The following is a 15,936-nucleotide window of genomic DNA, read 5'->3' as shown; positions in this document are numbered from 1 at the left end:
AGACTGTCTTCTGGGAACAGCAGGTGTTAAGAATTTTCATTAATCAGCAAGCCTTTGAAGTCCAGGCTGGCTCAGGCTCTTTTGTCAGCTACTGAAATACAGTTCTCCTGTCGGAGTTTAGACCGCTAGCGCCGGTTAGTGTTCAATGCCGGTACTGAACCTATTTTTGGAAGCTGCCTTGAATTAATACATTTCAAAAAGAAAGGATTTTACTTGATAGTATATGATCCTTGCTTGACATGGCATTGATGTGGATCTGCAGTATAGTAAAGTAGAACACTCAACCAGAGTTGGATTTTTGTTTGGTGGTTTCATGCCCATGATCATAGCAATTTTTGACACCAATGAAACACATTTTTTTTAACACCTCTGGGTGCAACCAAAGGATGGGTATGGGAATTGTCGAAAGTGGATGGTGGCTTATCTGTCAGGATTTCGCTGCGCTTTTTCTGGTGGGCAGCATTGCTTTTTATGCTATCAGCAACGCACAGTGATGTTGTAGGACTTGGATGCGTGGGTGAAAACATCCTACACCACAAGGGATCCTATGAGACCACCCACAAGGGACCCCACGATATTTCCATTCAACACATCCGTTTCCGACTGGCAGGAATATCCTTTCAGGGATTTTTCAGACCCTGAAGAAGGGGAGATTACCTAGGAGCCAGATGCGCAGAGCGAGTGGGACGATTACATTGTAGAAAAGCCTAAGGAGGATTCCCCAGGAGACGCTTCACCACCAGATGATTTAGTGTCCTTTCACACCATAATTGGAAAAGCGGCGGACCTCTGATTTACAAGTTGCATCAGAAGAGAAGAAATCAGTGCTCTATGAACATGGAGACAAACGTAGGACAGTCACTACGATCCATCTTTTGGACAGATATGGGACACGAACAAAAATGTTGGCTGCGCCATTGTCCGCACCGGCCCTCGTCTCAATCCCGGAGAAGTATACGGCACCAGACACGGCACCATTATGCCTAAGGGGGCATGCCAAACCGGAATCCGTCATAACGGTCGCAGCCAGGAAAAGGTTGGCTAATCCATCGCCTCTTTCAGCTCCACCTGACAGAGAAGGGCGTAAATTGGAAGCCATGGGCCGGAAGGTATCATTGTCGGCCTCTCTCACCATTGGGGCTGGAAACGCCCTGGCAATGACTGCACGGCTGGACCGTGAGCTGTGGCTCTGTATGTCCAAACTGACCAAGCATTTGCCTACAGATCTTCAAGAAGAGGCCAAAGCAATCATATCGGATGGCGAGGCTACCTCCGACCATATAATCGACACGGCTGTGGACAGTCGTGTTTCAGACAAATGACCCATGGTACAGTCTTGAAGAGGCAAGCCTGGATGAAGGCTACAAACTTTAGACGAGAGGTTCAGGCTCGGGTATTAGATCTGCCCTTCGATGTGCAAGACCTCTTTGGAAAGATTTACGACCATCTCAAGGGTATAAAGGCTGACACTGATACGGCACAAGCCATCAGTTCCTTTAAGGACAAAGACAAAGAACGTAGATCTTTTCGAGGTGCGTCCTCAAAATACAGGGGTTTCAGCCGCCCCTCCTACAATCAAAAAAATGCAGACCAACACCTTTCAAGACAGATACCATCATTCAGCAAACGGGTACATCCCTAGAGGCAAGCGTGGCTCCAAACACGGCAAGACCCAGAGCAAGCAAAATGGACAATTCTCCTCCTCCCCTCTCACGACGCACCCCAGTGGGAGGGAAAGTAAGCCGTTTTGGCCAACGTTGGCTAAAAATAACATCAGACAAGTGGGTGCTACAGGTGGTCCGCGAAGGTCACACCATTGAATTCATGGACCAACCTCCATTTCTTGCCCCCGTCCCACGCAAGGTGCATCATCTGAAGCAGGTCATGCTGGAGGTTCACAAGCTACTCCTAAAAGCAGCTATAGAGCCGGTACCGTACCAACAAATGGGAAGAGGCCTCTACACCTGTGTTCTTTCTGGTAAAGAAGAAAAACAGTCAATGGAGACCGATTCTGGATTTGAGAGCTCTTAAGTTTATCAAGCGCATCAAATTCAAGATGACGTCTCTTCAGAAAGTTCTTCCGTGGCTCAACCAACATTACTTCCTGACCTCCCTCGACTTGGAGGATGCATATTTCCACATTCCCATTCATCCTGCCCACAGGCAATTCGTCAGGTTCGCCATAGGGGAGTCACATTTTCAGCTTCATGTCCTCCCGTTTGGCCTAAAATCAGCACCAAGAGTGTTTACCAAGTGCCTGGCACAAGTGACAGCATACCTCAGAAGGTCGGGAACGGAAGTCTTCCCGTATTTAGACGATTGGCTCATAATTGCGAGCTCATTCAAACTGGCGAGCGTCACAGTGGAGAGAACAATAGAACTCTTCAAAGAGTTAGGTTTCTCGATAAGCAAGGAGAAATCCTGCCCCGTTCCCAACAAGACGGCTGTTTCTGGGAGCAGAACTCAACACCAGCATACCCAGAGTAAGACCGTCGGGGGACAGAATATCTGCACTAACTCGTCGATCTTCATGGTTTCAAAGCAACAGGATGACCACGGTCCGCTCCCTCAAATCTCTTCTGGGCATGATGTCCTCATGCATATTCCTCATACCAAATTGCAGACTGCACATGAGACCAATCCAAGAGACCCTGGATCACCAATGGAAGCAGGCAATCGGGTCATGGGAGAATACCATAAAAATACAAGCAATTTTTCACAAAGCCCTCCGATGGTGGAGCATACCTCCAAGACCTGCTACAGGGAATGCCTTTCCAAGCTCCAACTTCAACCCTTCTCAGGACGGATGCCTCATCGGGTTGGGGAGCGCACTTAGCAGATCTACAAACCAAAGGCACTTGGTCCACCCAAGAATCTCAGCTGCACATCAATGTGTTAGAGCTCAGGGCAATTTGATGGGCGCTAAAAGCCTTCCTGCCGGAACTGGCAGGGCAGGCGGTGACAGTTCAAACAGACAACACAACCTTGATGCACTACACGAATAAACAAGGGGGAACAAGGTCGAAATTGTTATCTCAAGAAGCTCAAAAGCTATGGACCTGGGCTTTGCATCACAAGATCCACATCAAGATAGAACACCTACCGGTGTGGACAATGTCCTGGCAGAGAAGTTGAGCAGATATTATTCAGCATCCCACGAATGGGAGCTGGACGAAGCAGAAACCCGGTGGATTTTCCACATGTGGGGACATCCATAGATCAACCTTTTTGCCACCAAGACCAACAAAAAATGCCACAGGTTCGCCTCAAGGTATCCGGAACCTCTTGATGGGAGATACCTTCTCAGTGGACTCGACGAGCAAGTTCCTTTATGCCTTCCTCCGATCCGACTCATAGCTGGAGTGCTACGCAGACTGAAAGAACAGTCCTGCTCGATGATCCTGATGGCGCCGGATTGGGCTTGCCAGGTTTGGTATCCAACCCTGCATCACTTGTCTCTATGCCCCCCGATACGCGTCAAAGTTAATCAGAGCCTCTTAACGCAACAAGGTCGGAAGGTGCTCCACCACGACCCAGCGAGCCTGTCGCTGCGTGCAGGGTTTCTGAGCAGTGAAAATTAATTGATCTGAATCTTCCTGCAGAATGCTGGGACGTAATCAAGGCCTCTATGGCCCCTTCTACACTAACAACCTACATTCGGAAATTGACTTTTTTTCCCAAATGGTGCGAAACATTTTCAGTGAACCGGCCGTTCTCTGCTTCCATTGAACAAATACTACCATACCTGTTGCACCTAACGAAGGCCGGGCTCTCCCTTTCATCCATCAAGGTGCATGTGTCCGCTATATCAGCATACACGACTAACCTAGGTCAACAATCTTTGCTCACCAAACCGGCTATCAAAATATTCTTAAAAGGATTGATACATACTTTCCCGCCAACTCCTACACAAGTTCCTGCATGGAGCCTAGCAGCACTCATGGAGCCACCATACTAACCAATTCACAGGTGTGTCTTAAACTTTGTATCCTTGAAAGCAGCTATCACTTCAGCCAGGAGGATTAGCGAGCTGCAAGCCCTGTCTTCAGAGCCTCCTTTCACCTTGTTTCTTAGAGACTGTGTCATACTAAGGAGCACCCGAGATTTTTACCCAAGGTGCTATCAGAAATGCCGCTCACTGAGCGCATCATACTTTGATACCTTCTTCATGAATCACTCATCCGATGCAGAGACCCCTACACTCACTCTATGTTGCAAGGGTCCTCAAGTGCTGGCCGGACTAAAGGACAACACATTTCAAAGCAGAGTTTGGCGCGTTGCTAGACCTCCTTCAGCTCACTCCACCAGAGGGAAGGCAGCTTTGGTTGCATTTCACACTGGAGTACCATTGCAAGACATCTGCAGAGCTGCAACCTGGAGCACTCTGCATACATTCGCCAAACCTTACTGCCTGCAGAAGATACCAGCAAAGGGTCAGCAGTGGGACAAGCGATTCCCCACCATCTTTGCGTAAGGTAGGAGCAGCCTTCTCTTCCCACATTCCCTGGTAATGTAACCTGTTACTTGTTGTATAGTAAGGCAAGTAAAAGGATCTGCAGAATGTACATAAGGTATGAGCATGCCCTAACTGCTTGGTATTCTATTCAAGCATCTGAATCTATGAAAGATCCAATGCTGGAGAAGTTTTAGTTACTTACCTGTAACTGTATTTCTCGAGCATTGGTATCTTTCCTAGATTCACATGCGCCGCCTGCCTCCCCCGAGAGGCTGCTCCCTCTTCCTGCAGCCATCTATTCCTCTAGTCTTCTACGGCTCAAAATCTGAAGATGGCTGCCTGGTGTGGAGCTTAAACCCTGCCACCTCATTGGTTAGGGCCATAAGGACCAAAGTGAAGTGGAGGGACTACACAAGTGAAGGACTCATAGGCCATAAGGGGCAATCTACATTGTATTTCTATGGAAATTTATTTATATTACATTTTTAATAATTATTTAAATCACTGAGGATTCCCAGTCTGATGACAGGAAATATTCAAGAATGTGAATCTATGAAAGATACCAATACTGGAGAAATAGTTACGGGTAAGTAACTAAAACATCTAGTGCATCTCCCTTGCAGGGAAGAAAACAGTTTCTTGAGACCTGCCGGGGTGAAGTGTGTTCTGTTAAGAATCTTAAAGTGAATATGCCTGTACGTTGAATTCAGCGATACTTCCTTCATTAACCTGCATATCTGTGCCCAGTGTGTGTCTGTAATGGGAGCGCCAAGATCTTTCCCACTTGCCCCATATGTCAACTGTCTGCAAGTTTCGAGTCGTCTGTGTGATTTTTATATAATGATGATATGGTTTTCTTCCCCCTTATCCAGTGACAATAGTAACTGAGGCATGGGTGCGATGTAGGTTCTAACGGGAACGTAGGCCACGCTAACGCTATGGCAGCACAAACACGATAGTACTGGAACCATGTAACAAAAACAGCTTCATGAAACAAGTCACCCAAATGATGGATACCCGCCACCCGCCAATGATTTATCTGATGCGGGTTTCAAAGTTGACATGCGCCAAATCGGTATGGCCTTATTGTATAATACTGTTCTTTGTAGAAAATGTATTAGGTTAGTCCAAGCCTCATGTGCAGCTTTCACCAAGTCCAGCTGGTGTGTACTATGGTGTATGCGGCCTGTGATGAAATGTACAGAAAGGTCTGGGAGAGCACCCTGCCTCTCCAGCCTCATTTTTGATGACGTCAAACCGCAATCTAACCAGAATGTTGCGTAATGCGCTTGCGCTGTCAAGTAATGTAATTCAAAGTCGGGCTGATAGTCCACCAAACTCATATGCCTGTGTGAGACGTTGCCATTTTGCTCTAATCTGTCCTTTCCACGAAAAAGAACACAATTTAGCTATGTCATTAAAAAACGACCTACTTGGCCACAGTGGTATATTGCAGAAAAGGTAGAGAAACTTAGGAAAGAGAGACACTTTTATTAATGCGACCCGCCCCATTAGTGATATGGGAAGGTGGTTCCACCTTTCCAGTTTTGTGGCTATTTTGGTCACCAAAGTGTCATAGTTAAGACATCTAGTGAGTGCTGGAGATCTCAATCCCTAGGTATCTACTGCTCGAGGGAGACCATTGCAAACCAAAGGTGTTATGAGGTTTGCGTGTGGCACTTGTTAATGGAAATATTTCTGATTTACTAATATATAAATGCAGGCAAGAGTATCTTCCAAACTTGCGTACCATTGTTACAATTCTCTGCAGATGGTGTTCTGGGTTCCTTATATCTGCATATAACATGATGAATTCAGACTGGCCTGTTATGTGGGTACCAGTGTTATTGAAGCTGGCACGCATGAGATATGCCAATGGTCCTATAACTATGGCAAATAATAGGTGTGACAACTAGCCCCCTGTCTAGTGCCGCCCTCCAATGCTAATATGGACAAAAGCACATCGTTCACAGATACTGTAGCGTATGGCTGTGTGTAAAATATTCTTACCCACTTGGTAAAATGTGGTCCAAACCCATAGTTATTCAATGTCCTAAATGGGAAGGGCCAATACACCATATTGAACGCTTTCTGCATGTCGAGTGAGACTGCAACTCAGACTATCCTGTGGTATCTGAGCGATTAGATTATTCTTTCGGCGTATATTAGATGCCATTTACCTCCCTAGTATAAACCCTGCTTGGTCTTCATGAACCAAATGTGGCATTAATGGGTTCAGCCTTGTTGCCAGGATTTTCACAAACATTTCTGCATCAGTATTAAGATGATGGCCGGTATGACCCACAATCATCCAGAGACTTGCCAGGTTTGAGTAATAGAATTATTATAGCTTTGCGCATTGATTCTGGTAAAGCCCCCACTTCTTGGGCTTTGGACCAAACCAAGAGCAAACGGGGAGAGACTTGGTCTATGAACTCTTTGTAAAATTATGCGCACAGTCCGTCAGATCTCGGGGGTTTCCGTTTCGAGAGATCCTGAATAGCTTTTTTAACATCTACCAGATTGATCGGCTCTTCTAGTGTGTTCCGCGCCACGGCCTATAAGAGTGTCGCAGGGATTTTTGCAAGATATTCTTCCATTTCTAATGTCGTGGCACATCTTTCAGGGTGTGCAATGCTTTGTAGAAATCGTAAAAGAATGCATTCACATCACTGTCTAGATTAGCCACCGTACCGTCAGGCCTAATTATGCACGGGATGTTAGAGCGTCCCCTATCAGTGCTGATTGTTCGTGCCAGTAGCTTCCCTGGCCTATTCATTTCCCCGTATCGGCATGCCGCCACTGGCCTATCAAAATAGCGCCGCTCCCTGTTGGCTATATCACGATGGTTATCCAGAGTCACCTTGATGTCATTTCTGGTTGTTTCCTAGGGAGTATCCGTTGCTCTACTACCCAATTCAGTGATCTGTGAAACACCAGCCTATGTCAACACGTGAGTGCATGTCATGTAGTGACGAGTAAAAAGTATATTCACGCTGAGTGTTGTTCAGTGCATGCCACTCATCCCTGAGATCTAAATCGTCAGTGTGGACCTGTATAGTGCGGACTGCATTAGTCAATGGCCTTGGTGTTGTGGGAGTGCGGCATAGATATACATCAAATATAGTGTTAAAAGCCCCTCCGCAGATAACAAATGCAGTGGGGTATTTAGCACATTCTTGGGACACATCTCTATAAAAGTCTGAGTCATCAATGTTGGGACCATATACATTAATCAAGGGAACCTTGTGATGCACAGACAAACCTACCACATTCATCGCTCACAGTTTGAAGAAGCAAAACGGGGAGGGAGCGATGTATCAAAATCGTAACTCCACGTGCCCTGGTGGAGTAGGATGTGTAATATCTTTGGTCACCCCAACCAGGGGCCACGCAGCGCAGTTGATGTTCTAACTTGTGGGTTTCCTAAAGATATAACATTTTAACACCCAGCCTGTTGGCGTATGAAATAAACTTGTCTCTTTATTGGTGACCCCAGGCACCGTACATTCCAGCTTAGCATCTTTATATTACTGGTTCCGTTCTTGGCCATGACTTCTTGAAACAATGTGATAATTTTCCAAAATTACCCTTTTCGGCTAACGCGTATCTTAATATTTTAAGCATTTGCATTTTATAACTTTTATAACCAAACTTTCCCCATGCGCCCTCCTCCCGCTCCTTCATAGTTCCCAAATTTTGACTATGCATGTCCCCGCCCTACCACCACCAGCCACCCTACCCAACCCAACAACTATATGCACTGTCACTGCTACGAGTGTGGGAGGGTTCCACACAAGGCCAAAAGGGCCTTTCCTTGTGACAAGTGGAGATAAAGGATTATTAGCATCAACACATTGTTTGATTTATTTGAATCACTCGCCCATTATGATTCAGTAACAGAGTATCAGGTTGCCGCCGGCTCACGTCTCGATAGTAGTGAGATATGAGCTTCCACAAATGCTTTGGCCTCCTCTGGAAAGGTGTAATAGGTCTTGTTATTATATTGTATACGCAGCCGGGTGGGGTAAAGCATGGTGTATGTTATCTCACGCTCCTTGAGCTTTTTGACACTGGCAAATGTACGCTTTTCCAGTTGCACCGGCAAGGTAATAGTCTGGGAAGAACCGCACTACTCTGGACCTCTCCTTCAACTCTTGCTTCTCACGTGCGGCCCTCAATGCCAGGTCCCTGTCATGATAGTTCATCAGGCGAGCGGTTATAGGTTTGGGGTACCCACCGGGCCTTGGTTTTGCCATTAACGCTCTATGCGCACGTTCTATTACAAAGAGTGGGGACTACCCAGGGTCACCCAGAAGCTCTTAGCAGATCTTCCACTGCTTTCTCCATTGTGCCAGTGAGTGCGCCCTCCGGGAGCCCTATAATACGAACATTGCTCTGCCTTGATCTCGCTTCAAAGTGCTCACATCTGGCCTTTACAGTACAGATATCTTTGGTTAGGGTTGCCACATTACCCTGTAATGCTGTCATATTCTGCAGTGCTAATCCGATTCTCTTCCTCTGTTATCCATTGAGTAGCTTTATCAAGTTGCATGTGTATTGATGTGACGTTAGCAGTTATGCCATCTAACTTGTCATCCATAGCAGCAAAGCCTTGTTGCGTTGAATCCATGACCCCTTGAAGGTCAATGGGTGGTGAGGCTTGGGCCTCTTCTGCAAGTACATGGCTGCTTGTGACTTCTCCCGCCATCTCCGTGGGGGGTTGGCTTAGTAAATTTGTCAATAGTGCCACTTTTCTTGTACCCAGCTCCCTTTGTCATGATGTACAGTAGTCGTTCTTATAGCGCTTTAAATGTAGTCTTATGAGAGTAGTTGCCTCTGAATTTCCTATGAGTCAAGGGAGGTGTCCCTTCCACCACATCGCTGTAGCTTTGTACACGTGGGGGCTGTGGTGGAAGAAACATACTGGCAGCTGTTCCAAAGTGTTTCCTCACTGCACGGTATAAGTTGCTGCCCTGTAGTAACCGGGTCAGGGAATCCAAGTGTGACCGGCCGTCTGTCCCCGATAGGAACCGAGCTGGATGTTTAACAGTCAATGATTATATTCCCTATAGGCTGGTTCCCCAAAAGTACGGCAATGTAGAGTTGTGGAGGGCCAACTTCGGATCGTTGCGTGTCGGCTTGTTGAATCTTGTGGCAGGTTACTGACCGGCCCGCCCCCAGGCCGCACTCGCCTCCATCTTTTATAACGCTGCAATCTGGATGAGAATGTCGCGGGAGGGAGAAGAGGGCGTCCAGCCCAGCCAGACTGCATGTAGTCCGATTAGCTCCTCCGAGTACCACAGCTCTCAGTATCCACTGCCAGTCCATGGTTCTCAGTGCTCCGGCACGCTGAGTTGCAGCAGGGCGGGGCTACCAACGGTGTCTCAGCCTCCTGTTTCACATACAGCAAGCACCCGGGTCTGCAGCCCAGAACTTTGCTGTAGTGGTGCCTCCACTCGTAAAACCCCACGAGTATGCACCCGCCCACCCATGAACAAGAATATCTCAGTTTTAGCCAAATATTTCCACGCTTACACCTCATTAGTGTGGCCTCCCCACTCGATGCAGAGCTTAAGCACGGTCTGCCAACTTGGCAAGCCACGCAACAGCCCTCCCCCCCCCCCAGCCACCCTCACTTGATTGGTGTACTAGCTAAAAGTTCAAATACTTAAAATACCTGGGGGCTGAACATCTCTGCTCACAGAAATGCCAAAACTTTGGCTTTGCCATTATTTTCTTCTATGAAAGACATGTTTTGAGTCATGTTGAGAAAGGGTATTACAAATGATTTACACTGCTTTTGACCCTGGCCGCTAAAGTAGTACAGATGCACTTCTTTACCTTAAAGCTGCCCTTACTCTTCCAATACCCTCCCCATCCGCGGCATCCCTTTTTTGCACCACAGGACCTAGCAATCATTCTAGAAAGCAAAGTAATCCAGTTCCAAGTACATCATTCAAGAAAGAGAATATTCTAGTCGGCAAGCCTTCCTGATCAGTGTGACTTCCTGGAAACCAGGATTTCATTCTAGCCCAGGATGCCCCCCCCCGCCCCCCCAAAAACATTGTGTACTGCAGCAAATTCCAAGCACAAGACCACTCCGATAAAGTATTTTGGCCTCTGTGGCAAGCCAAGGCTTGGACTTTGAACCCTGTGTGCGACAGACGCTGTGCAGAGCGATGGAGCCGCTGCGGAATGTTTGAACTGACATTTCCATCTGGACAGTTCCAGATGGAAACAGTTGACAATTTTTTTTGTTTTTTTCAAAGCAAAAGAATTTCTCAATCCGAGGCTCTGTCGCCTATACTAGGATTGTTGGACCCATGCAGGGTTGGACCTGCATATGATGGAAAATAAATTGGCATGCTGCTCTGCAAGCAGCTGCCAGGAAGCGAGGTTAAGCACACCTCTTCACTGCCACGACAAAGAGTCTGGGGCCAGGGGCCAGAAACTGGCAGCCACAAAATGAGAAGCAGCGCACTATCCTACCTTTTTGCCGCCATCGCCTCAGCTTTTTTCCTTAATTGGAAACTCTGACCCCCACAGGCAGCACTTCCACCACGAGATTGAGCAGGGTGAAAGTGCTGCCACTGCTAGGCTAGCACTTTTTAGAGAGCAACTTGAAGCCCTCCAGCTCCCCCTAGCTTGCAGTGTCTCGCAAATGGAACCCACCGAGCTCGTTTTGCAGCATGTGCATAAGGGTACTCTAGGGGTGGTTCTCCCATCGCCCATTATGGATGAGCCACAGCCAGCCCAGGGAAAGCACTCCCAACACTCCTGCACTGGCCTTAACCATCAAAGCGGAAGCATGGTTTCCCTTTGACATTTTAAGCTTCCCAGCGCACAAGGATGGGGCGTTCTGCTTCCCAAGCCTGGTATGGCCAATTGTGGATGCATGCTGGGGGGGGAACTGCATGCCTAAATGTGCCTAGGGGGCCACTCCTGCGCATTTAGGCCTCTTTAGCCGGTGGTTTTGCAGCGTTCCTTCTCACCACTGCATGCCCCAGGAACTATTAAGTACTCTGCTTACTGGCTCCTGTTAATGCTGCATGGGCGGCACATTACCTCGGCAAGACGGAATGCTCACTGGCTCTCAGGGCAGGATAGAATCTCCTTCAAAACCCTATCACTAACGCACACGTGCCTTTCAAACTCTGCCCCTACATATCTAGACCAAATTCACAAAAAGCCTAACCAACAGACCTGCTCTGTCCACCCACGCACACCTTCTAACGATGCCTAGATACACACTTCAAAAAGCGGGGGGGGGGGGGGGGGTTGGCAGTTTTCCAGTGTTGGCAGCTAAACTGTGGAACTCCCTGCCTTTGGCATTAAGAGCTGAACCATCCTTTTGGACTGTGAGTAGTAATGTACTATTGCTTTTCGTCTTCAACAATCACACAGTTCTCCTAAAGTGTCTGGATACCAACTGCTATGTATCTCTATCACAAGACTACCGTAAACGTTTGCCCGTTATCTAAATGTATGTCTTTCCCTGCTGTAACATCACTGTAATTTTCAAGAACTGCGCCCAGATACCCTCGGGTTAGGTGCGCTTTATAAATGCGTAAATAAATCACATTAAAATAAGGACCTCCAAGAGGGCAGCAGGTACATTTTTAGATTCGTTTTTTGTTATTGTATGCGTGCATACCAGTGTCTGTATCTGTGTGTGAGTGTCTGTTGTACGTGTGCACGAGTGAATGGAGAAATGAATGGAAGTACGAATGAGGGAAAATAAATGACTCGGTGCACCTGTTGTGTGTGGGGAATGGAGGCGGTGTTGAGAGGAGTAGTGAGGCTGCAATGTAATACCCTGGCATACCCCTGCACCATCGCAGTGATGGTGAAGGTGGTCAGGGGGTGCGGTATGCCAGACCATGACACTGCTTTACTCTTGATGCCTATTAAAAAATGCAAACCTGACTCATGTTTGTTTTACTCTTCATGCCCATTTTGTTACATGGCAAGACTGGTCGGCCAGTCTGGATATAGTTTGTGAATACAAAATATATTCAGACTGGCCCACCACCGTAGGACAGTCTTGCCACGTAATAACACGCATCATGTTTGCTTCCTCTTGATGCCCATTGCTAATGGGCATCAAGAGTAAAGCAAACCTAAATGTTATGTGGCTAGGCTGGTCTAGTTTGGTGCAATCAGTCTGAATATATTTTCTGATGTGGCATTGCATTTTTTACTGGCATCAATGGTAAAGCCAGTATGAGGAGTGTTATGTGGCAAAACGGTCCTATAATGGTGTAGCCCATCTTGACCTGTTTTCCTATTGTGGAGTGGCCTTTTGCTGGCACAGCCAGCAGCAGTATGTTCTTACATGGGGATACTATCCTGATTTAACAATGCCAGTAATGATAGCATTTTTTAAAAAAATGTCCATTCTTGTGCAAAGCAAACAGGAGTATGTTCTGATAATGGAATGCTAGCAGATATTGGTGTAGTCAGCATGTACATTATACTTTGTATGCTGGAACGTTTTACTCGGCATGGAAATCTATGGGCACAACGAGCATGATCATGTTTTATACTCGTATCTATTGTGGGAAAAGGCAACATGAAAATGAGTTGGAAAATGCTCTTGTGCACAGCTCGTGACTTGCATCTACAGATTTATTTTTTGTTATCCAACCAAACCAATTGCATGTGGCTTTTTGCTGAATTTACATGCATGTACCCTTAAATTGTAATTTCACTCAGAACATGTTAGCTGTTGTACAGATTTGCAGAGTAAATGGCGAAAGACCTTCTTTGTGTGCACACCAGTCAAGTGATGCATTCTTTTTTTGTATCTCTTCCGCAGGTTGTCGTTTTACTCCGGCCACTCGTCCTTCTCCATGTACTGCATGCTGTTCCTCGCAGTGAGTCTCTTCCAGCTGCACTCTCTCATACTGGGGAACACGCACGCGCACACACTCACTCTCCAGCGGCACTGGCCTTTCGCCTTGTTTTATTGATTTGTGTTTTGCAGAGAGGAGAGTTTCAGTGAGAAATGCATGTTGGATTAATCGTTGCATTTATCTGGGGGAGCAAAACCAGCGGGAAAGTGGGGCACGGGCCAAGGACATATTAAAGGGAAAACCCGTTAAATAAACTGCAGCGCAGGAACACCTGGAAGGCCAACTGGCAGCCGCGCTTCCTTCATCACTGTTGCTTTAATTTGACCCGGCCGCAGTGGGCTTGGAAACCCTTTAGCTGCTAAGGTTTGTGGGTATTATTTTAGTGAAGGAAAGGAGGGGCAGCAGTGAAGGGACCCTGGAAAGAAACTTCACTTGATAATGTCCGTATACACAATTGGACGGTGCTGGCTATTGAACCAATTTACTGGGGGAATCCTCATCTTTGCAGGGGTGGGCCCAGGATAGGTCATGCGATAGGGTCTCTTCATAGAACCCTATACTTGCGATTTGCATAAAAGCAAAGAGCATTATTGAACATTTTAAATGTGTAACCTATCTTATAGGGATTCAGTCAGAAACCCTGTTGAGCGAATAATGGAAGTTGTGATCTGCAGTTTTGATTGGTCAGGCTACTCGCCCTAAGAAAAAAAATGTCTGTGCATTGCATGGCATATATACTAGTTAGGACAACTACAACGAGTATGTGAGCCTGAAATGTGGGGGTTGCGTGTGATAACCAGGACCAGTGATGGAAGTGTACCAAAAAAGTAGTGAAACTGTGACTCCCACAGGGACCAAGCAATGTGAAACATATTTTTCAAGGGTTGCAGTCATGCTGGTTAACAGCCAATTAAGTTGAAACGGATTTCAGTTCAGCTGTAACTGATATCCTGTGGAGATCTGTGCTTTAACTTTACAAATAACAGAGTGGTTGCAAAAAGTAAACGCTCCTGACCGTCCTGCTCACTTCAACCACTCTTCAGGACAGAGTTCGCTGGACGTATCCTGTTCTGAAGCAGTTATGACACTCCCAGCAACCCGCGCCTCAACGAGCAGACCGCTTTCAGAAGATTTGGCAGAGCTGCAGTCTTCTGAAATCCCCCTGCGTGGTGAAGCGCGGGTTCAACAGCGCTTCAGGACAGATCCAGGAGTGTCATGGGCAAGCTCCTGGGTCTGAGGACAGAGCAATGCTCTGCTAAAACTCGCTCCATCTTGTTGCGGCCCATTTACTGCGCTGCAATTGTGCACAAGCCATTGCGCAGTCCCTGGACCTCTTCTATGCCACAAGGGAAGGTGGTGCTTAGGTGCTTAAGTGCTTGGCTATGGGGCTGTGATGGGGGGGGGGGGGGGGCAACCGCTCAGACCTTCGGGTGTAGGGAGCAACCTTCACATTACTTTGAGATCAACCGTTCAGTTGTTGGCTGATTTTTTTTTTTTTTTCTTTTTTTTTTTTTTTATTCAAAGAGGCTTCACGCAAAGAAAAGATATTCAATATTTTGCACTCCTTTGCAGGTTTTCAGGGAGCGCACGTGAAAGTAGCACATATGACACTGTTGCACCACAATGGCAGCTTCATACTGATTTAGCTGTTGTGCCACAGCTTTCCTGTCGTTCAGCATGAAAATAAGGCCAACTATAGATTTTATCCTTAAATATGTAGTGACTGCAGTGAAAGATGTGTGTGACTGTACAGTAGTACATGGATTGTTTTGGAGCATCGCAACACTCGTGTGCAGGAGCTGCTACAGGCCCAGTCACTCTTCCTCAGCAGATCCGTGTCTTGCTGTGTCCACCTCGAATATTTCTCCTTGTACCCCTTGCCACATATTCCTTTCCCCTATACTGCATAGGTCACTACGCTTCCCTCTAGCCTACTTTCCTCGTGCCACTAGGCCAGTGGTGCGGCCTGAATGCAGCCCTTTAGGACGTTGTTTGTGGGCCTCCAAGTCACATGAGATCAATGAGAAGTATTGCCTGGCCTAATGCCTGTCAGTCACTAAGTCTGTCATGTCAAGTATGTGAAGCCTCTGTGGTCCAGTTTTGTCTTTGCATCATGATATCTGCAGTTTTATTTCCATTTAAATACAGGTTTCTGTCCCATAATAAAAAATAAGTGGTAAAACTATCCAAATGCTATGTATCACATGTTACAGTAGAAGCGTAATCAATAAAAAATGACACTTTAAAACCCATTTATTTAAACGCTATTTCACGAACCAATCCCCCTACCACCCACTCATTTACACAGCTAGTTCAGGCCACTGCTATATGGACTGCAGATCGTAACTTCGATATACCTCTTCCCTTTTAAGTGGACTGCATAGTCTGGCATGTTTAGATCTGGTAGAAGACTGACGGCTATTGGAGCAGAAGACAGAAACATTAATTCAGTAAAGGGCTATAAAGCAGCCGCGTAATGCCAGCAGTGTCCACCCCCCGTTGTCGTTAGTTCTATGTGTCTTCTTCCACGAAAGTGTCTTTGTGGGAAGGAAAGACCCACTTCCCCACCAATGGCTGGTCCCCTTCTCTTTTTTTGGAATTATCTGCTTTTCAACCCCTCCC

At 46.8% G+C, this 15,936-nt stretch overlaps 1 protein-coding gene across 2 annotated transcripts in view; it reads left to right on the top strand.

Annotated features, from left to right (window-relative positions):
- PLPP1 (phospholipid phosphatase 1) overlaps nucleotides 1-15,936 on the top strand; it is a 466,509-nt gene that overhangs the window by 345,348 nt on the left and 105,225 nt on the right. For both annotated transcript variants that reach the window (XM_069627282.1, XM_069627283.1), the window contains exon 4: nucleotides 13,278-13,335. In XM_069627282.1, the coding sequence (XP_069483383.1) occupies nucleotides 13,278-13,335 (58 nt within the window). The remainder of the gene's footprint in view (nucleotides 1-13,277; nucleotides 13,336-15,936) is intronic.

Source organism: Ambystoma mexicanum, chromosome 6p, assembly GCF_040938575.1.
Source record: "Ambystoma mexicanum isolate Mex_15411 chromosome 6p, UKY_AmexF1_1, whole genome shotgun sequence".
In the NCBI taxonomy this organism is placed as follows: Eukaryota; Metazoa; Chordata; class Amphibia; order Caudata; family Ambystomatidae; genus Ambystoma; species Ambystoma mexicanum.
Note: the sequence above shows the minus strand (reverse complement) of the source record. Positions and strands in the feature narration are given on the sequence as shown.